The following is a 22,946-nucleotide window of genomic DNA, read 5'->3' as shown; positions in this document are numbered from 1 at the left end:
ATAACCAGGTGTAATAGGTCAAAAGTAGGCATTGACTAAAGTCAAATTTTGATTAAAATTAAACTATTTAAAATTTAGTCAAAATAAAGTATCGATGAAGTCAAAATTTTGATCAGAATTAAATTAGTCAGAATTCCATCAAAATAAGATATTGTCCAAAGTTAAAATTAAACAATTGTCACAAAGTCAGAATCGAAAGAATAAATTAAAAGAATAGCCTCAGTACAGTGTCAAAAGTAGGGATTTTGGTCAAAATTAAGGTTTTGATGTTTTGTGTCAAAATCAAAAGAGTTGCCCAAATCACACAGCCCAATCGCTGCACGATTGTGGCTTCTCCGTCGTATATGGTCGACGGGTGACCTCAATGGCTATGCTCTCACCGACGAGCAGCATCATCGCTCATACCGCCCCTAACACTACACATCGTCGCTCCTCACCGGTGGCCTCATCACAGCCGGCCAGCCGCTGTTGCCGCACGACCTTCATATCGTGGCGTCCTCTCAACGCGACCAGCGACTGCCCGGCATCCCCTCTTCCTGCCTTACCGACATTGATTCGCACCGCTGCCGACGCTAATCGGTGCAACCAAGCGAGCCCCCTTTTCAGCTCCCTCATGGCAGCGTCTCCTTCGTGAGGGTCGTCATCCACCACCATGCGAAGCGATCTGCGGCGACTTCCTGCGCTGCGCAGTCTATGCCTGCGTCGTCACCGCTCAACTACGCAGTCTATGGCTGCCACAGTGCACAATCGTCCGTCGCTGCACTGCGAACCAGCAAACAACGCTACTGTGCGTCGCCGACCACTGCCGCATAGCCGAGTGACCGCTGCCCCTTGCTGTGCCGATCACTTTCACCGCTCATGATGTCCAGACGAGTGCAACTGAGTTATGAAATGTAATTTATCTAATCAAATTTATAATATATTCTATTTAATTAAATAAAATCATGTAATCTAATATATTCTTATTTTGTCAAGTCGATCTATATATCAAATACATAACCAAAATTGCTTCAACTATTACAAAAAGCAAAAGTGAGGTAAACATAGACTCGGTGACGCTTTTTGAAAGCATAGGATCTACGAGCACTCGACGCTCCAGTATGGTCTATAAATCTGTGCATATGTTATCTTGAATTTAAACTCAAGTATTTTATGTAAGTGATTTATATTCAACAAAATTGTATATCAAATCATCGTAAAATTCTATCAAATATTACGTTAAGTGGCCCAAATAGTAAAAGACATATAAATCCAAATCATCACGTGAAGTTATCACTTGAATGAGTCTTAAAATTATTAGGTGAAAGAGATTATAATACCCCAAGACTTCTAGATCGAAAGTGTATAAAAACTTCAATTAACTTACAAGAATATGACATTTTAAGTTAGTACCTCAAATTCAATAAATTATTGATCAATTATCCTATTGAGCCTAATTATGATAAATAATAATAATAATAATATACTTAGTATTAGCCGAGACATGTAAATATTAACAAATAACATATCACACTATAAATTCACTTTTAGGTTAGTCTCACATGTATAATACTAAAATTTGATTGTATTCTTAAGTGAAGAAAATTAAAAATCTTTATATTTCGTTCTACTTTAGAAGTGGGTGAAAACTAGCTTATAAGGACTTGATTTTTTTGGTTAACGATTCAAAATTAAAAAAAAATAATAGACCAAGTATCCTATCAAATCATGTTATAATAAATAGTACGAGAACTAACACAATATCAAATATGAAGAGCAATCCGAATAGAAAAGATAACAAGATCAATTAGAGACACATTATGGTATAGACTATCATTAAACTAAGTTTAATGTGTATCGTGTTATATTATGATTTGATTTTAAGCTATATTTAATTCTTAATGAGAATATAAAATCTTTTATTGGGGAAATAATACTCTCAAACTTAATCCTATATTCAAAGTAGATAAAAGCTTAAATTTGATGATAAGAGTCTATGGATGCAATGTTATTAAGTTGATGAGTTAATTATTGTATCCATATGATAGTTACACGGTTTTGTTGGCAAATCCTTTAATTTTCATATCTTGTGTATATTATTTTCTTGAGATAAGAACAGAAGACTCATTGTCACTGATTGCTTCCCTTTCTTTTTTCCCTAGTCACGTAATAAGCTTCTTCCCTCAAGCATATGATTAAAAGAAACCTATATATATATATATATATATATAAAAGCTAGTGGAAAGATCAAGAAGGCCTGACGATTTAAAAGAATGGCTTCTACAAGATCGAGCATTAACATTAGTGCTCGGGATGTCATGCTTGAAAGTTAGGGGCAAGGAATCATATGCCTTGACCTTTAGCAGTTGAAGAGAAAGGACTATTAAGTGACTAAGAATACAAAATAAACATATCATCTTGATGACTATTACTTTAACTAAACATTTTATGCATGTTAATTCCTTGGGTGATTAACATGTTTCTAGGTACCCATCGTGCCAACCTCTGTTTATAATCTCATTATTTTATGTTTCGGCCTTCAAGCATTAGGAATACAACCAAGTTTAGAAACAAAGGAACAAATAAGAAATTTCTTTGACTTTATTTTTGTCCTTTTTATTGGTTTAAGAATCAGAAGGTATATTAAATTATTTTTGACTTTATTTTTCTCTTTTTCATTTTTTTTTTGTAAAACTAGGAGCTGTTTTCCTTTTCCTCAATTTTTATTTTTCAACCTGAAGGCTAAAATGGTATCATTTCAAGGGGAAAAAAAAAAGGGAACTTATAAGAAGTTCCTCTGACTTTATTTTTTTTTCTTTTTATTTTCTTTATAAAAGTCAGAAGGTCTATTAAATTCATTTCAAACTTAAGAAGTGATGACATTTTAGGGAGATAATTGTGTTTTATAAACTTTTGACCTTCCATTTGTCAAAGCATAATTGGTATTTTTTTTAGCTAGAATACTTTAAATAAGAAAAAAGAAGGCACACATAAGAAATTCCTCTACTTCATTATCTTTTCTTTCTTTTATTTTTTTTATCAAATTCAGAAGATCAATTAAATTTGCCTCCAACTTAAGAAGATATGTGATCAACATATGACAATTTAGCAAGAAATTTTTTATCCATTTTATTTATATATTTAAAAATTCATCTGCCAGTTTCTTTCCTTAAATTTCTCCAATTCTATACTCTTAAGTGATAATTTCTAGCCACAAATTATTCATTTCAAATGTTACCTATAAAGGTTGGAAAAAAAAAAGGAATAAAAGAGAATCAGACTCATGGCTGGTCCAATTTAAATATTTGATCAAAGAGTTGGATCTCCTGATTTTTGCAAACCTAAAGAAATAACTCATGCAACAAGATTGAATGGGTTTTAAAATGCTTAGAAAATTACAATAATTTCCTCTCAGCCCTATTTGTAATAGTTACTAACCCAATAAAGATTTGTCCTTTAGACACTGGAAAATATCTAAAAGGATGTCAAGATCCTATCATTGTTATCATACGTATTTTCATTCCAAAACATTGTCAAATTAATCGAGGTTTGGGTGGGTGCACATTAGGCTACATCATTGTAATGTTGGAAAGTCTTCTAAGTTTAGTGTTTATTGTTATTGTAATATCTCTTTCTCTCTCGCTCTCTCTCGCTCTCTCTCTCTGTGCGTGTTTGGTAGTCTCGGACCCCATCAACATAAAACCTTGTTCGGTGAACTTGAATGGGTCATCTCCGTAATGATCAAAATGCCATATGATATGCACCACTACTTTGCATGACTCATTTCTTAAATACCAATCTAAGGCTCGTTTCTTGGGGAAGAATAATAAATTCACTTGCACACGGAAAAGAAAGAAACATAACCATGCAACTCAAATGAGTTGGATCAGCCAAGAGTTATGCGGCTCCTCTTGGCTACGACCATCTCATCACAAAGAACACTAAAACAGGACCAAATATAGCCAAAATCAAAGTCAACCACACTCTTTTCTCTTTTTTTATTTACGTTTTTCATTTATATTTTCATATTGGATGTAGCACATATATATATATATATATATATATATATATATATATATATATATATATATATATATATATATATATATATATATATATATATATATATATATATATATATATATATATATATATATATATATGAGAGAAACTTTGTAGTTATTCTGTGACAAATGCTTAGAATAATGTCATGTGAGCACTGCTCTTCGATAAGATTTTTCTTCATCGTGGGTTAGTGCTTGGCTTGTCTACCCACCAAATACAGAGAATATCGAAGGAGAAGAGATCGTGGGAAGCCACAAATTGATCACTACTCCAAGATTCATATATTTTATTCCTCTGAGAGTTCATCCTTTGACTGATGGAATTGTTTATGCAAAAGTATGATTGAAGCCACTCAATCTGAGGTGTGACATGCTAAATAAATATGTGAACACGACGTTGCAGGAATGTTTCCCCAGGAAAAGAAAATTATTTTGTAACCAACATTCCAAGTCTTCTGTGGATGAACCAACACAAGATTCAAGAAAGCTGTGGCCTGGCCTGGCCTGGAAAAAGCATTTTGAGACTTTTCGTCACCTCTTATCATGACCATAGATGGGAGGGACCCAGTAAAATGATAACAGAGAAGCAGCAGACCACCAAATCAAACACTCATACATAAGCCTAGTTCGTGATCTTTTTGAAGATTCACCAAAAGTGACGGTCTACTTACTGACTTAGAAGACCTCTAGAGGCATATTAAGTACAGGGTTCTTCCTACAAATCAACTTCTTGTTTTCTCCATTTTGGTCAATTAACTTTGAAGGTACAGAAGCCATTAATCAACTGATTTGTCAATATAAAACCATGTAATTTCCAGAATATTAAGTCCTTCGAGCCTCATTCTTCCATCAAGATAAGAGTTGGTCCTCCTCTAGCTCTTATATCATGACACCACCCTGTGCAAATACATCCCTTGACTAGGTAGTGTAGAAGCCATCAATCAACTGATTTGTCAATTTACAACATGTAATTTCCAGAATATCGAGTCCTTCGAGCCACATTCTTCCATCAAGATAAGAGGTGGTCCTCCTCTAGCTCTTATATCATGACACCACCCTGTGCAAACACATCCTTCCACTAAGTGCCATTCTGAAGGATTTGCCAACAGGCTATCACCTCCTGTCATCCACTTTCTGTCATTTGAATCCAAGATTTCCATAGAATCTTAGCAATCCATCTCCTCTGTAAAGAAAAAGAGCTACATACTGTGGAGAAGAGCTTGCAAGCACCAAAAGTTTATGCGAGGGAAAGGCTTCAAACTGATTGCAAAGCACAGAATTCTGGATTTCAAATAACAAAAGAAAGGTAAGTGATAATTCCTTTTCCCCAACGGCATGCTTTTTTCGATTGCCATGCCTGTTACTTTTTGTGTCCTGAAAAGAAGCAGCAGAAGCATCATGTTAGCCTTTGCCTTCGAAATTAGCAAACTGAGTTCTATGAATCTGCTCTAAGATATAGAAAACAAAAGCAAGCCACTTACCACAGCAGAAGCAGCAGTGCTGCTTCTCAACCTGTTGTGTTATCTAGCTTTTATGTAACTGGTTCCAATCAGTGTGGTGGATTCCTGGTTCTCATGAGCAAGGCCTTGCAAGAATAGCTTGGTGAGTTCAATCTGTTTCTTCTAGGATTTGTCAGTCTGCACAACACTGCATAGATCATTTTCATCTAAACTCCCTACAAATGAGTTTGTTCTTTTCTTTGTTGATTACAAGAGAACAGTTTTCCAAGATCTTTAGCATTACCTGTTGTTTCAAATATGGACCATCATAAACAACCAAACACTAAATACCGAGAGCTATTTTCCTTTTATTACCACCATATCTTGTACTTTGATTGCAGGTTTGGCAAATTGGAGTCACTGGAATTCTCTCCATGGATAGTTCCTCAGTGTCTGATGATAACTCGGAGCTGGATTTCCATCCCTCCTCAGATCGGTTGACAAGATCAAACACAGATATGGGATGCTCCACCCCTGGATGCAATTCGATCGACTACAGCCGCACAATCTCCACAGTCTCAACCTACTCTGAGGTCAACGATGAGAACAGCAGCCCATATGATCCCCCTCCGGTTGGATGGCCAATCTCTAAGCTTGTCGGACGGGCATCACCTGATTTAAGCAAACATGGAAGAAAGAAGACTGATGATATGCTCGACTGGAAACCAGGATCTCAAGATATATCACTTTCAGGTAAGTGTACCATATACCATGAATTAGAAGTAGCAACCGTTCCATGCCATACCTTGTTCTGATTTTTCTGTTACCACCAGAGCTTGAGATGATGAAGGAGAAGTTCTCAAAGCTGTTGTTGGGTGAAGACATGTCAGGAGGTGGCAAAGGAGTTTGTTCAGCTGTAGCACTTTCAAATGCCATTACCAACCTCTATGGTAATGATTTACTCACTGCAGTGTCAAATCTTCTTCTCTGTTGTCTCTGAGCCTACAGATAAAGATCTTATCTGCAGCTTTCTAATTTAGCATTTCCTCATATCACAGCTACTGTATTTGGCCACTTCTATAAATTAGAGCCTGTGTCACCTGAAAAGAAGAACATGTGGAGGAGAGAGATGGATTGCCTTTTGTCGGTCTGTGATTACATAGTTGAATTTTTTCCTTCTTCTCAAACCTTGCCAGATGGGACTACTCTTGATGTGAGGATCATTTACCATAAGCAGATCAGTTATCAATTTTCACTGCTAATTTGGCTTTATTTCTGATATAATTTTCTTACCTTTCCAGATCATGGCAACAAGACCAAGATCAGATATCTACTTGAACCTTCCTGCACTTGAAAAGCTAGATGCCATGCTTCTTGTAAGTTTCTGTCACCAATTTTGGTTTTTGATATTTATCAACAAGGAATCAATTAACATGAGAAGCTTCAATCACTGAAAACAGAAACCTTAAAACATGGATAGAAATTCAGACAACATAAGACTAAGAGGAAGAATGCGAGAGATTAGCTTATTGAAAGCTGGTATGATCATGCAGGACATACTGAACAGCTTTAAGAAAACAGAATTCTGGTATGTTGAAGAAGGCAAACAATCACCAAGTGCCTCCTCAAGGTCCTTCCGTCGGGTAGTTCAAAGAAAAGATGAAAAATGGTGGCTGCCTGTCCCATGTGTTCCTGACTCTGGCCTGTCCGAGGAAGCACAGAGGGCATTGCAGAAAAGGCGTGATTGTGCAAATCAAATCCACAAAGCAGCCATGGCCATCAACAATAGCATACTAGCTGAAATGGAAGTCCCAGAGTCATACATGGCATCCCTTCCAAAGGTAAGGTGATCCTTTCAAATTTGCAAATTCACATCTGCATCTAAGAAGTACTAAGTGGATTCTATTGTGAAGATGTAGAGTCTCCAACACCTGCTAACCTTATTACCATTAAGCGCTGGAAGAAAGATTCCCTACCTGCACAAAAACAAAGATTCGAAGAAAGTCACAGAAACACATATTTCTTTCATGTTTCGTTTCAAATTTGCAAATTCACATCTGCATCTAAGAAATATTAACTGGATTGTATTATGAAGATGTAGAGTCTTAACACCTGCTAACCTTGTTACCATTAAGTACTGGAAGAAAGATCCCCTCCCTGCACGTAAACAAAGATTAGAAGAAAGTCACAGAAACACATTTCTTTCATGTTTCCTTTCAAATTAGCAAAATCACCTCTGCATCTAAGAGATATTAAGTAGATTTGTATCATGAAGATGTAGAGTCTCAACACCTGCTAAACTCATTACCATTATGTGCTGGAAGAAAGATCCCCTCCCTGCATGAAACAAAGATTAAAAGAAAGTCACAGAAACAAATATCTCTTTCATGTTTCCTTATTAAGATTCAAGAAAAATAGACCCTCTTGACAGATTGTGATGGAGATGAAACATGCACCTGAATAGGCAGTAAGACCAAAGTTTGGTTCGTCAGTTAATGCTGATGGATATCTGGTTTTCATTCTTCAGAGTGGCAGATTAGGTGTAGGAGATTCAATCTACCGCTACATGTCAACAATAGAGCCCTTCTCTCCAGATCATCTTCTTGATGGCCTCAATATATCTTCAGAACATGATGCACTTGAGATAGCAGACCGTGTGGAGGCTTCAATGCATGTATGGTGGCGAAAGGCAAGCATGCATACTTCCAAGTCATCATGGGATATGGTCAAGGATCTGGTGGCTGATGAAAACAAAAATCAGATACTTGCATCTAAAGCAGAGACTCTCCTGCTATGTTTGAAACAAAGATACCCTGGCCTGTCACAGACAACTCTAGATACCAGCAAAATCCAGTACAATAAGGTAAGGACTTGAGGCTCATCAAATTTATTGCACCTAATAATGTTCACAGTTCGCATCAGTATCATAGTAGCTGTTGGTACAAAATGTGGCTAGCATCATCTTATATATAACTTAACTCATAATCATCAACCCAAATATATTGTGCACAATAAGCATTAAGATTACTATGTTTTGCTTTTCTTGCAGGATGTTGGACAAGCAATTCTTGAGAGTTACTCAAGGGTACTGGAAGGTTTAGCATTCAACATTGTTGCATGGATCGATGACGTTCTTTTTGTGGATGCATCTGTTAGAAAACGGTTAAGAGCAACTCAACAACGAAGTCAAAAAGAGAGTCTTCTTTAATACTTTGGCTATTCGTTGACTTCATAGATGTAGTACTGACCATAGAAGTAAAGGATTTCTTTGACCCTGAAACACCATAACTTGTAATGGTATAATCATTTGTTGTCTGACTGACAACATTCAAAGAACTATTATTTTCATTTTGAAGATTTGTATCCTATGACTAAATTCAGTATCCAAGTAGGATTAAAATGTATCTCACTTTATGTGTCTTGTACAGCATGTCTCTGGTTGCAAACACAATGGAAGCACATTGAACTGGAGTATGAATTTTAGTTCTGGGAACTAAGGTTCAAAATTATAAAAATCATACTCCTGATTCATTTATGACTATTAAAGTTATCCATTTAAAGGAAAATAATCAAACATGAACCAAAAACCAAAAATAATCATAGCGATTCAGGGGACAATGTGGCCTCTTTCATTAAATTGCATGTAAATTGCCTAAATTAACCACAAATCAAGATTCCCATTTTAAAACTTGCTGAAAATGGATACTAATATGTTCGAAACTATCACACCACTATTACTAATAAGTTCCACACAGACATACAAAACATTTATCTTAATATAACTGCAGAAATGGCCCTAGCTATAAAATGTATTTGGACAAAGTTTCTACATTCGGAAAAAGGCAACAAATTGAACTGCACAATGGCCTTAGATATTCAATACAACAAACCTCGGGTATCTTCAATCTCAAACATCCCTAGTGGGCTCTCAACTCTGAAGCTCATCTTCTTGCTAACCTGAACAGGACTCACTATTTCTGCCATTTTTAAAGAGCTCAGGACTCTAATTCTCTCTCTACTTCTGTTGTAATTTCTCTTTTTGATGGTTAATGATTAGTGCTCTTTCTTTTTCTAAAAAAAAAAAGAACATTAAGCATAATTTTAGTAACCAAAATTAGGAACAAAATCCTTTTTTTTCAGAAAGAGAAAACTATATTAGGATTTCAAAAGTCTACAAAAGGACTTATTAAGGTCACTACAAAAAATGGATGTAAGATCCGAAGGAAACTGCTCCTTCCAAAACATGTCATTCTCCAGCGTGCATGACATAAGCAGGCATACGACCATAAGTGTGCCTTAAAGCAAAGAGCTTTTTGTCCAGTGTGCATGCCTGCAATATTTGCGGAGCAAATGAATGTGGCAGCCAGTGATGCAGCATAACTCTCTTCCACACAATGAATATGTTAATTTACGTTTGTTGAGGTCTGTTTTAGGTCAACATAAATCAGAGGGTGCTCCTATCAGAATGAGGGTCACAACCACATGCAGGGGTGGCAATTTCAGAGACTGAATGAATCCCGGGACATTGAACGCATTTGCTGCTTAGTGTTTTCTTTTGACTCTTTTCTTGATTGATTGCCAGCCCATGACGCATAAAAAAGGAAATTGGTGCCTATTCAGCTCAAGAAAACTAACAAAACAAGACAAACAACACAAAATGCAGTCCAACTCAAGAAAGGAGGTCGCTTTGCTCCAGGAAAATCTCAGACTACAAACAAACCGATGCGAAACGAATTCCCAGAGAAAACAACATCTAAATTCCACACTAAGCACATCAACCAGAAGGCCCAGAACACAAACCAGCTTAAACAATCACTTCAATTAACCTCCAATTCCGGTGCATAAAACCCAGCTCAGCGTCGAAAATATTCAATAACAGGAAAGCTAAGGACAACGACGAATAGAACAAGAGCCTCACCCGGTTTAGAACAAGAATCCCTTTTCCTATTCGCCATTGCGCGGGGGATCAACCCAAAGAACCAGAGCCAAAACTTCAGCATCTCAGAAACCCTTAACTCGACGGAAAACGAATTCAATATATCGACTTCAAAAGTGTTTTTATGTTTTCCGAAGAGACGCCATCCTTTTCGAGTGTAGTTTGGCATTGTTGTCAAATACAGAAACGAGGTGTTTTCAATTTCTGTTCATGGTCACCTAATAATTAAGAAACTTTAGAAATAAAAAATCGAAAAAGAAAATAATTAAAAACAATTGCGAGGATTATTCACATAAAACAAACAACATTTTTAGGGGTTGTGGGCTTAGCTGGGGAAATTTGCTGAAAGTGATTTGTTTCAATGATTAGCAAATAATGGAACTGGTTATATTGTACTTCTCATTTGTAAGTTCTTTAAATTGATCTATATTTCCATTAATGATATTATTTTGAAGCTCGAGGAAGATTTCATGGTGGATGAACTTTCATGGAGTGGAAGTTTGCCCTCTTTTCCAAGCCCCACGAGTTGCATGGGATTTTACGGCAATGCAGAAAACATCACATTCCATAGCCTTGAATTGGATGTACCAAAACATCTGAATGCATCATACAGTGGTAAATTTACCTCTTAGAATGTCCAACTTATATTAGCTGTTAAACCTTTCTACTGACTAGTGGTACTTGGAGGCCTTGTATCTTACTTTGTCTTTTAATTTCAGGCACTGAAACTTGGAATCCAGCAGTACCTGCGTCTCTTTGTAGGCAAGCAAGTGAAGGAGAAGATCTGAGCTTGTGGTTGCAGGAAGACATCTTGGTGAAGTGATATAATGTAAGGTGTTCTGTTCTAATGGCCCTAATATTAAGAGGCCATTAGAGACGTTAATACAGTTGGTTGTACAGGGGCAGCCCTATCAGGCAATGCCTTTTAGTGTTTGCACTTGGAGGTACAGTGGTGCCAAGAACATCTGCATGGAGGCAACCCACACCAAACATCTGTGCCTGGAGGTGGAAGGATACAAGAATTATACTATCATTTGCATCTTAGCTAGCAATAATCTGGTGTTAATTGGGAGTAATTGTTCATTGATGCATTATCTGATGGTGGGTGATAAACGCGACCACAGAAAATATGATAACTTTGCAAGTACTTAGATGAAACAAAGAAAAAGAGGTATAATTATGGCAACTGACTAATTCCCATAGTATAAAAACACAGGCTTTTAAAAGAGGTATAATTAGTCAGAAAGAAAGAATATTAAGAATGATGCAAGAGTTGTGAAGAAAGAATATAAAGAGAGCACATCTGATCCAGGCACAAATTTTACACCAGTGCTTTTCAATTTGTGATCCTTTCCAAAACAAAAAGCACATATCAACTCATAATTTGTGATAAATGTATGTTTCTAAACCAATATACAGCTGGCACTGGTGTTCTTGGAGGAAATCTTAGGTAGTAACTCCAACTCCAGGTATTTCCAGATTATTGCCAATGGTATTACTTACAAAAGTAATTACAGACACTTCAACTCCTTTCAATCTTCACAACAATCTGCATTAAAAGAAGAACCTAGAAGTACAAATAACTATGAGGTCGCTATGTGTGAACCTCTAACTGACATGGGTGGAAAACACCCCAATCTTTGCTAGAGATCCTAGAGGTCTTCCAATCAGATTCCAGTAACAACTTTAACTGCATACATTTGTGTGTACTATAAAAAGATGAAATGCCCAAAGAACCTGGAGTTCAAAACCACATGTCGTAAACAGTTTCTTCGATTAGATCATCTAAGATGGAATCGCATATCTCACACGTCATGTTCTTGGTTTCAGATTGGAGGTTCATCCAACTTCTATGCTCCAAATCTTTATTTATTATTTGATCTAATGTGTTCAGGAACTGCAAATGAAGATGCCGATCAACACCCTTATAAACTTCTTGAATTAAGCTTTCCCCCAGAGGAGCAAGCAGAAAATTTCGCTTGATAAAAGATAGCCCTGGGGTATAACTTGAAAACTTCTCTTGTATCTCGACAAGGACTTCATTGATGCAATCAAAGAGAAGCTTAGAATTGTCTTGCGGGAAGAAAGAAAAGATCTCCACTCCATCAAACAAAGATGGTTCGAGTAAATGGTCTGTTACATCCCATCTCTCTAAGAGTTCGTTCATCAGGCCTGAGGCTCCCAAGATAACTCTTATATAATCATACATAGCTTGATTGACATGAAGACGATCTCTGTCCTTCACATCTGGCAAGGTTATAATTCTCAAATAATTGTCACTGTCTTCATAACTAATTCGTCGATTTTGTTTTTGCATGACATCTGCAGATGGGCAAGAAATTCAAGTTAATCCAAAAGGATAAACCAAAGATGTGTGAACAAATATCTTAATACTTCTCAATATCTGTCAGATCATACAGTGTTCTAGTTTAGAGGACTCGGGGCTGGTAATATCTTCCGACAAGAATGTGTCAAGAATGGATACTGAATTTAGTTGATCTGGTTTTTCAGTGGTGCTTTCAGAATCTGATGAATTTTCTCCAACAAAGGAACTTGGCAGGGTTAGTGACCTCTCTTCAGATGAACCCTAGTAAAATGATGGTATAATTTTAAAGAATCAACATTTTTAATTGAAGGTGGTGTTATAATGTATTTTATTAAACTCCTTGCTTACCATTTCTTGTAATGTATAAGACTCTTCTTCTTCTTCACATATTTTACTTACAACAATTGGCTCATTTGTCTCCAATGGTACATCCATCTGCTTAATGTTCGCAATGCTCTTGGTAGCAGCTGCTCCCAGGATCTCTCTGCTTCCTGTAAAGCAATTTGATAAACAATAAATTTCATATTATAAAATTGCACAAAACCTATCCTCAGTGGTTCTCATTTAAATATATGGAAAAGCTTTCCAGGAAAACTACCTTTGTTGTTCAAGTCTTCTCCAATGTATGATATGTCCTGCATATTGGTATCAATGAGATCTGTATTTAAGACAATGAACTGTAAAACATCAGTTGGTATGCTCAGAGAGCAAGATGAAAAATCCAACTTTGCTCTTGACTGGCCTAAAGTATTGGCAGCACCTTCTTGCTTCAAGTGTTGTAAGGAGGAATCTCCTGTCTCCTCAGGTGGCATAGTGAGCTCATTGTCTCTTTGAGGATTGGATATAGGACATAATTCATTGAATCTTGAGAGAGAAAGTACTCTCTCCAAAGATTCTAAAACTTGGACCTTAGGCAAACTGTCTACTTTGGTGTCTAGCATCTCAGCAAGATGCTTCTTGGCTTCTTCATATATCAAAGACTGTGATCTCGAGGAAGAAACACAACTGTTGATTTTAACTTTACATTGTTCTGAATTGTTTTTCTCATCTTTTCTCTTGTCAATGGAATAACATCCAGATAGCTTTGTAATATCAAAAGAAGAACTGCTTGCTGAGCCCGATATCGTTGTTTCACTATTCATCATTTTACATGTAGCAACAGGAATTTTGTGAAGAATACCATCCATGGATATTATGTGTCGTGATTTTTTGCTCTCACCAATTATACGCCGGAGTCTTCTTTTGATTTCTTGAAGGGAAAAATGAAATCTGTCTTTATCATGCATTTGAACATCATGAGATTGAGTTGAAGTGCTTGTACTTATAACAGAACAATTTTGATTTCGTACTGCATATGGCTTCAGATCAACAATTCTGTTTAAACCATTGGAACTTGGACTTTCATTGGATGTTCCCATTGACTTGACTTTCTTCCAGGAAAAACTGTATTTTTTCTGTTTGTGGAACAATTGATTTCTGTTTGATTCTTCGCATTTCCCTTTACTATGATCCTGTTCCCCTGATGACTGAACATTCTCTAAACATTTATCTGATTCCAGTTTGGATACTTTCCCTACCTGAGTAATGTGAAGACATTGTATATGTTTAAGCAAAAGTGATTCTGGATCTTCAAGAAGCTTCAGAAACAACTCCTTATCTGAATTCAAGGTGTATAATGCATTGATGAATTCTTTGGAATGGATAATGCATCGTCCATCAAGTTGGTTTTCAACCATTGACTTCTGACTTATAATGGCCTGCGCAACATCTGCTAGTGTCTTTTGAAAGAAAGAGATCTTTTGATCAAGATGATCATCAAGTTCATCAAGATGGCTATCAATCTTTTGACCAATACTTCCTGAGGCAGGAAGAAAGTAAAACTTTTTTTTCGATTCTGCATGAATTTCTTGACATGTATAACTGTATAACTCTATCAAAAATGAAGCAAGGTCAAAGTTGAGCAAAGATTTTTCAGTTAGATCCATACTATCAGACTGATGACCAACAAAGCCAGGAGAATCAGCCAGATTGTTCATCTGAGCATCTGAAATTACCTTCAATTTCTCGCTTCTCTTATAATATTTCTCAGGATGGAACTTATTTTGCAATTTAGATGTTACTCTTTGTGCTTCTTCATTTGTAATCTTCTTTTCGGGACGTTGAAACATCTCTTCCTCCATATGTACTTTCACACTCATTTTACCCAAATCAACCTGATCTTCTCTGATTTCATCAACAAGCTGAAAAATATTGGTTTCATGGATAATTGTCTTCAATCTTGGTTTCTCTAAAATTAACATTTGAAATCTTGAAAAAAATAATGTAGCATCCAGTACTCAAAAAATTCATTTCTCCAAGTTTTTATCACAATTACTTGCAAAGATTCTTGGCAGTCGATACTCAAAAGGTTTGTTGTAGAAACTTAACGAGATTAATGTCTCATTTTCTGGAGAAGGTCTTATAGAAACAACACATTGAGCTTCATAAGAGATTCTTCATTTGCTTTCCAATGATTTCTAGTATATTTTTAAGTACAAAGGGAAATATTGTAAAGTTTTATAAACAATGAAGAGATTGAATAAAGAATATTAATCTCATTAGGTTGATTCAAATTGGTGAGATCAACATTATTTTTATGCTTCAAGGCTCAAGCAATTGCCAGCTCCTTTATGAACTGAAAGTACCTTCTTCGGAAATTTCCTAAATCTAGCTTTTCACCAAGTTTTTCCAAAATATGTCATTCAGATTCCATTTTTGGTGCTATTTAAATGATTTCTCCTTGTCATCATCTTTACGAGTATATACATACTTCATGAGATTATTAGTCTATTATTTTCCCAAAATTTTCCAGAATATGTCAACAAAAATGTATTTTGAGAATTTAACCACTAGATACGCTTTGCAGTTCCTATTAAAATGAAAAAGATAACTGATTAGACATATTTAGAAAGTTTTTATATATTCCTTATAGACAACCAGATTTAGTAAAACATCATTTATTTAATCGCTCATGGAGTATCTAATAGATGTCATAACTAATGAAAATTTTAATATATGATTAATTATTAACTTAAAAAGATATGAAAGGGAAGCTAAAAGGTTTTATGTTGCAAGGTTTGACGTTTCGAAGCATACCACTCAGTATGGATAGTACATACCGGTTTGATAGAAGATTGATATGGGCGGTACATCGATACATCCCAATGTACCATATGTCAGTATGCTGGGTATAACTCGGTACATACCATACCAACAGCTGGTCGGTACACCGATACAGATTGGTAATGCGAACCATGATATGTGGTAGGAAAAACTAGACCCGATCAACTGCAGTATCTTGTATGATGTCAAATCAAAATAAACAAGTGAAAAATGATGGAAAAAAATGAACAATAAGGATATTTAACATATCTTAGTAGTAATTGGCATGGAATGTTATATTATCTAAAGAAAAAAAAAAATCCTTAACGAGTTTCTTGATTGGAAGAGGAGAATCTTCTGCTGTGGGACAATTCCTTAAAGTTAGTATGCAATTTCGAACGGTACCGCCCGATACGGGCAGTACGTACCGGTCCGACGGCATACCGGTACGCGGACCGCCCGCTACCGGACGGGCCTGTAATAGTGCTACAATGCTACAGTAAGAGGAAATTGCTCGGTAAGCCCTGGTGTACCGTTTGGTACGCTCTGGTGTACCGCTCGGTATGTCGATACCGTACCGTACCGAGCCAACCTCGAAACACCGGTACGGTACAGTATTGCATACCTTACCTTAAATATCATCTTTTTGTGATACATGATGTAATCATAACTTGGATATTACAACACCAGAAAAAGTCACACCGATAAAATGATAAGAATCTCTTGGTTATGTGGTTCAAGAAAATGTCATATAAAGATATTAAAATGAAATTGATGGCTGACGTAGGCAATTGCCTTCTTTTCATCAAGCTAAAAGACTGAAAACTTCTAATTGTATCTTGTCCCAACTTATTCGGTACTTGGTAAGTGACAGTCCCACATCGACCCTTTGGTAGCAGGCAGCTAAGAGCCTGATCCATCCCCTCACCATATTGTATCAGAGAACATGGTTTGATTTGGACAAGTTGTGGCGGAGTCCCATAATTAAGACAAATGATATAAAACTGGTTTTCTGACACAACAGCTGCTACCTTCTATCCCATGTATTTAGAGCAAAAACCAATAAGAAAGTATGATAACTAACTTCCAAGTTTGCATAATAGAATTGATAGCATGTGCTATGTGGTTAATGAAAACTTCAAGGTGGTCTGAGCAATCACATGGAATGCTCACATAGGGAACCATGATCAAATTCCTGATGCACTGGTCACTATCTTTGGATGCATTTAAATGTTGTGATCAAGTTCTTACAATTGCACAAGGGAAGTTGCTAAATACCAATTTGTGAGTGAGTTGACGGTCCAACATGAAGAAGTTGGGGATGGTAAACAACTAGTATATACATGAAGGACATGAAGATTTGATGGCTTAAGTTTGTGACAAATAATGTCCTTATGTGAGTGAGCCTTTGCTAGCAGGCTAACAAGAGATCAAACAAAAGCAAACAAACCGAACAGAATTAAAATGACAAATGAAGGGATCACCAATGCAATTAGGACAGACTGATTCTCGTTTTGTCAGCAAGCAGATCTAATATACAAATATGGGTAACAATGAAGTCATACACAGAAAGTCTCTTAAAATCCATCGGAGAGCATGCATTTAGTCTCCATTTGTAGTCATTTTCTGTTCCAAATATAGTTCTACAACTTCTTCCAACCCAATCCTTGATTTGGCTTAGTACAAATTGTGCTAGGTAAAGCATCAAAGTAAAAGGATTGAAAGGTTCCCTCAATAAGAGAAAGGATAGAAGGTTGTAGCACAAACATTATTGCCCAATCTTATTAAAGTGAATTGTATCTAGCTATACACTGAATTGAACACCTATACCTGACTAAGTAATATTGCTTCAATTTTCAGACCTTAATTATAGACAAAAATTACCCTACAGAATTTGTAACATCCCCTGGATTTTGTATGACAAAACAATAAATAAATTATAAATTGTCAGAAAAGTATCACGAAGTAAGCTTAGTTTAAAGATAAGTGCCGTCCACAATTTCTATAGAATGACAAATTTACTGAACTTACACTGCCTTTGTGTCTATTCTGGAAATTTCTAAGTGAATCAAGTTTGATTTTCGAATATCCACTGCCTGCACAAGATAAAATAACAGTTATAACTTCCTAAATTTTAATAATATAATAATGTCACCATTGGAAATCAAACAATTTTATCTGCATCTTGTACAAATAAATATATATGAGTGGAGACCTTAATTTTTATTATTGCTCAACAATGTAGAATCATGTAACAGTAACAGAGCCTGTGTCCCTGAGAACTTAAAATTTATCACATGGTGAGTCAGAACCTTTTCTAGAGGCACAACATAGAGCAATTATTTGTAAATGCAAGCATTGTTGCACTACCAAAACAAGAAAAGAATTCAGATAAATTATTACAAGGCATTGACTAACTAATAAACAGTATATAATTCGAACTTTCGAAGATTCTTGAGAGCTTAGAAAATAACATATTCTGTTAACAAAGCTGTCTTAAGAAGAAAATTATTACCAGCATTTCTGATGTTCCCATGTTTCTTATCTGAAAGGAACTTTTGAGCTATCAAACCCCACATACATCCAACATTGTCCCTTCGAGATTGTGATTGTCTTCTATAGGATGTTTTTGTCATAATTGAAGTCCTGATTTTGCTCAAAGAAGATGGCCCTCTAACATTGAGGAACTAAATGAATGAGTCAGAAAGAAATAAAAGAATGAGATTGAACAGATTTTGCAACAAAGAAATTAGTGAAATAAATGCATATGAAGCAACCATTAGTTCGAAAAAAATATTGATGGACTCAAAGCTCATGTCAGGTCAAGAGTCAAAATATTATTGACTTTCAGAAATAACAAGGTGAACCTATATTTACTAACCTAATAACTGAAAATATTAGCAAGCGTTCTCCTAATATGAGAAAACCAAAGAATTTTCACATCTTTGTGAGTCAATACTGCTATCTTGAAGAAGTATTTGGAATGTTCATAATGTTCTATTCAGTGAATACAAACCATGCATTCCTTTTGATAGTTAATGACAAAAGCTGGTTATACTACATAACCTTCATTCTGAGATGAGCTTCCAATCTTAGACTAGTGTTATAACTCATCAAAAAACACAAACTAACACAATTGCTATAATTAAAAGAAAAAGTACCTCAAATTAAGCACCAACTCCAAATTGGGCAGAACTGTCAGGATGGCAAGTCTGAAAGGAGATGAAAGCTCACAATTTCCAGTTTCTAAATTTCACCCCTTCAGAACTTCCAGAGTTGTCGAATATGATCTGTTTTAGTTCTCCTGTTGAAGAAAGGAATAAGATCTTGCCCTACCGACGTGCCAAGCTCCACATGTCAGCCCTGTAAGCCAAATTCCTTTTATTCTGGAAAGGACCCGTGAGCCAAAACTGTAAAGTAAAGCAATTGAAACCTCAATCAGGTTATTTCCAGTTGAAACAAATTTCAGTTTGGAGCTTTTACAGAAAAGAAAACTGCATATTGTACTAGAGATCCAATCTAACCCAAAGTGAATCTCTACGTCAGAGAACGACATATGTAAATTGTTGGAACAAAGTTTCTTTTCTCCTCCAACTGGTCAAATTCAAGAAATTTTAACATGGGATAGGTTGAAAGCAGGCAAAGTTGCCATCTTTTCCCGGCTCAAAAAACCCAAGTTAAAGAATACACGAACGAGGATCAAACTTCGCCTCTTTCCAGCTCTGTAGCTGATAAAAGCGTCATCCTTGTGCTTCTTCCGCGATTCCTCTACAATCGAGATGACGAGGAAAGTGTAAAGAACCTAAACAAGTGCTTCACGGCCAACACTTCATGGCGACCCGCGGCACCGCCATAAGAAGCGTGGGAGGACGGGTGGCGGAGCGTTCTGGGAAGATACAAGGAAAGAAAAGCGGAAAACGTTTCTCTCATTGGAGGAATCGTCCGGGTCGACGAAAAGGTGGCAAAGCATCCACCATCATTCCCGTTTCCGTTCCTTTTTAATGGGCTAATTAAATATTATTTTTTTTAATTAATTATTTTTAAAAATTATATTAAGATCTTTATATTTATAAAAATAAAATATTTTATTTTATTTTTCTTAATACTATCGGCTTTATAGATAAAAATATCATAAGATTTACTATTGAGCACGTATTGACTCTGCCTCGTTTCAATTTATTATCTCATATCTAATTATAAAAGATAAAATATAATTAATCTCATTTTCTCTACGATGAATATATTTAGAGTTAGATTAGTATTATTATCATTTCTATTGAGTTAGACGTTTTCTTTTTCTCCACGAACTTGTCTACGATATTATTTTTTCGTAAATTCTATTATTAATATTTAAATTATTTTGTTAATAGTCTAAATTTGTATATCACGCTACTTCTTTAAATAATTCTTTGGTGAGATTAATAAGTACCAACTACTCTGCATTAGAATTTTTCTACCATCGAAACTTATGAAAAGGAATCATTTGTTATATTGAATGAGGACGAAATGGACATCGAAGATTTTGTTGCTTTGGTCATTAATTTTTGGCAGTCTGTTCCTTCCATGATTATTTTTGTCATCTATGTCTCTTTCTAAATATGTCTTTCAACGAGGCAAGATTATATTAAATCAGATAAATGATGCGTACAGGATTAAAAACGAAATAGAAAGAAACAAATAAAGAAAGAAAGAAAGAAACGAGTTGACTATTCTCACCACTCGCGCAAAGAAACATGCACATACAGATTTCTATCGATGGTCGCCATGTTATAGCCATTAAGATAATTTAAGACAATGATGACAAACCAATAGTAGACCTGTTTTACCTTTTGGTAAGTAATGTTTATCACAATTGTGTAATATAAGCATAGCTTGTGCACATGAATCATTATAAGTGAGGGAATTTTGCATGTAAAGACATAGTAGAACAAGTAAAATGATCATCAGTCATGATTGCATAGATGATAGTATAATTAGAAAAGGTAAGACAATTAGTCTTAATAGTGGGAGCAGAAGTAGAGAGACATATAAAAAAACTGTAATAAAATTTAAATTCTTTAATTTGTAGGTATCTGTTTGATATAGCCAATCTTAAATAGTCGGGACAAAAAACATCTTTTTCAAAGTATAGTGGATTTCTCAAAAGAACAAAATAGAGCTGCTGTCCATGAAGAAACAAAGGTGTTGCAAAGAGTTGGACCAACATGAGCTGCTGACGCTGATTTGACCTAATCCATGGGCGTGCACCCTTAGAGGGTTGCAAAAGCCTACCCCAGCCTTGCAAGTGCCCAAGTGCAAGTCAGTCATGAATGGGAGATTTGGGAGGTTAGCATCTCACTGTATTAAGAATCACTATCAATCAATCAGATGTTGCTACTTGTCTATAGGTAACGTTTCACCATCTTGTTTGTACGTTGAGATACTGTGATGTAATGGCCGTAGAGATTATGACAATGGTTGAAGTTTGGAGGTTACCTACCCTATTGTTTGTAGCATTTGATTATATATCTGCGTTGGAATTATGTTTCAGATTAGGTTAACAGAAGTGTGTCTTCTTGCTTGCAGGCAATTTAAAATAAATCCAAAGATTGAACCCATATCAAGTTTCATGATGCTTAAACACAGTAAATATCGCTAGTCCTCATCATCTCTTTCGATTAGGCCTTCCCCACCATGTATATCAGCTTACAAGATCAACCAAGCAAATATGTCACCTACCCCAGCCTTTTTTAGACAAAGTTAAGTGACTATCGATATTATTTCTCTCTGATAGGAGCAAGTATGTATGGATCAATAATATAAACTTCTACAATTATCTATATAATCTATCGTAGGAGTAGATCCGACTAATTAATCACTTTGAAGCATTTATCGAACATATATTTATAAGCATAAAAACTATAATTATATTATTATTATTATATAAAAAATTTTAATATCAAGAACTAAAATAAAATAATGATAGATCAAGATGAGAACTATATACCTTTTGATGTTATTCAGAAAATCTTTATCTGATCTACAAACATACCATCATCCGATTTAAAAGTTATAGCGATATTAATCGACAAGAAGAATTAAACTTGTCTTCTCTTCTCTCCCTATCCCATAGGACTATTATAAGCGATGGAATAAAAACTTAGATTAAGAATAGATCTAGCATCATGTGTTGTCTCTAAAAGGTCATATCTATTTATAGGTGAGAAGAAAGGGTTTAGGATAAAAAAGTATGGGAATTCCTCTCATTAATGTCATCTCCCGAGGAATCCTACGATAATCAGACTTCCTTTATATTAGTTGATAATCGTAATCAAAATTCAATCAAATTTATAATATATCTTACATAATTAAATAGCATCACATAATCTAATATTCTCCCACTTGGTCATTAATTCGTAAGATATAAAAATTTTAAAATTAAAATAAATAACATAAAATTTTATTTAAAAATAATTTTACCTAATTAGATTTTAAAAATTTTTAAAGTATTCTATATATTACATTGAATTTTAAAATAAGCTAATAAGTCTAATAAATATAATAATACTATATTAAGTCTATTTGCAATATGAGTCATAATGGTTATATATCATCAATGTTATACTTCTTTCTATGTACCATAATACCATTAATTTTTTTAATGTAGTCTATAATGACTCCTATAATTTATTTTGTCATGATCCTATTATCACATTTAACTATAATATATATATATATATATATATATATATATCTAAATAGGATAGTGAAAACAAAAAAATAATTAATTAAATAAAATAAATAAATAATAATATTACTTAAATATGCATCAGTATATTTTTATGAGTTGCTTATAAATCTCATTCTAAGAATATATTACTTAAATGCTTTATATTGCAAGGCTTTAGTCAATGCATCAAGAATCATCAATGTTAAGGTTACATTTATTATTTCTAAACTCTTTTAAAGTATTTTATCTCATTATACTCAAAACCATTAGAGTCTTTTATCATTCTTAAGAAGCTATAATATTATCACAAAATATCTTCAATTGATTAATAATTAAATCAGCCACACTGAGC

General features: G+C 35.1%; 2 protein-coding genes across 8 annotated transcripts; one reads left to right on the top strand and one right to left on the bottom strand.

Annotated features, from left to right (window-relative positions):
• The first annotated feature begins 4,987 nt into the window (after window positions 1–4,987).
• On the top strand, window positions 4,988–8,891 carry LOC103985659 (rop guanine nucleotide exchange factor 3). 2 transcript variants are annotated; one of them, XM_009403424.3, is made up of 8 exons: window positions 4,988–5,349; window positions 5,884–6,235; window positions 6,316–6,432; window positions 6,541–6,695; window positions 6,784–6,858; window positions 7,036–7,323; window positions 8,010–8,345; window positions 8,532–8,891. In XM_009403424.3, exons 2-8 carry the CDS (start codon window positions 5,917–5,919, stop codon window positions 8,688–8,690), a joined length of 1,449 nt encoding a protein of 482 aa, XP_009401699.1. In that variant the 5' UTR covers window positions 4,988–5,349; window positions 5,884–5,916; the 3' UTR covers window positions 8,691–8,891. The 2 variants fall into 2 exon arrangements, with proteins under 2 accessions (XP_009401699.1, XP_009401700.1); XM_009403425.3 differs by lacking the exon at window positions 4,988–5,349 and adding an exon at window positions 5,376–5,645.
• Window positions 8,892–11,751: 2,860 nt separating this feature from the next.
• Window positions 11,752–19,837, bottom strand: LOC135584535 (uncharacterized). 6 transcript variants are annotated; one of them, XM_018826588.2, is made up of 9 exons: window positions 19,410–19,837; window positions 19,047–19,295; window positions 18,401–18,572; window positions 17,917–17,981; window positions 13,505–14,984; window positions 13,343–13,402; window positions 13,093–13,235; window positions 12,837–13,005; window positions 11,752–12,740 (listed from the first exon to the last, which is right to left on the bottom strand). In XM_018826588.2, the coding sequence occupies exons 3-9, from the start codon at window positions 18,519–18,521 to the stop codon at window positions 12,163–12,165; spliced, it is 2,616 nt and encodes an 871-aa protein (XP_018682133.2). In that variant the 5' UTR covers window positions 18,522–18,572; window positions 19,047–19,295; window positions 19,410–19,837; the 3' UTR covers window positions 11,752–12,162. The 6 variants fall into 6 exon arrangements, with proteins under 6 accessions (XP_018682133.2, XP_065040172.1, XP_065040168.1 ...); XM_065184100.1 differs by having other exon boundaries at window positions 13,505–14,967; XM_065184096.1 differs by having other exon boundaries at window positions 18,401–18,558.
• Window positions 19,838–22,946: the final 3,109 nt, after the last annotated feature.

Source organism: Musa acuminata, chromosome BXJ1-5, assembly GCF_036884655.1.
Source record: "Musa acuminata AAA Group cultivar baxijiao chromosome BXJ1-5, Cavendish_Baxijiao_AAA, whole genome shotgun sequence".
Taxonomy (NCBI): Eukaryota; Viridiplantae; Streptophyta; class Magnoliopsida; order Zingiberales; family Musaceae; genus Musa; species Musa acuminata.
The sequence above is the reverse complement of the archived record's forward strand: the minus strand, read 5'-3'. Positions and strand labels throughout refer to the sequence as shown.

Excerpts from the sequence above, each read along its gene's own strand:
- LOC135584535 (XM_018826588.2), bottom strand. The coding sequence starts at position 18,521 with ATGACAAAAACATCCTATAGAAGACAATCACAATCTCGAAGGGACAAT. Across the intron at positions 17,982-18,400 it reads TGGGAACATCAGAAATGCTG|GCAGTGGATATTCGAAAATC; the intron begins GTAATAATTTTC and ends TATCTTGTGCAG. Across the intron at positions 13,006-13,092 it reads CTTATACATTACAAGAAATG|GGTTCATCTGAAGAGAGGTC; the intron begins GTAAGCAAGGAG and ends TCATTTTACTAG.
- LOC103985659 (XM_009403424.3), top strand. The coding sequence starts at position 5,917 with ATGGATAGTTCCTCAGTGTCTGATGATAACTCGGAGCTGGATTTCCAT. Across the intron at positions 6,433-6,540 it reads TGCCATTACCAACCTCTATG|CTACTGTATTTGGCCACTTC; the intron begins GTAATGATTTAC and ends CTCATATCACAG. Across the intron at positions 7,324-8,009 it reads ACATGGCATCCCTTCCAAAG|AGTGGCAGATTAGGTGTAGG; the intron begins GTAAGGTGATCC and ends TTCATTCTTCAG.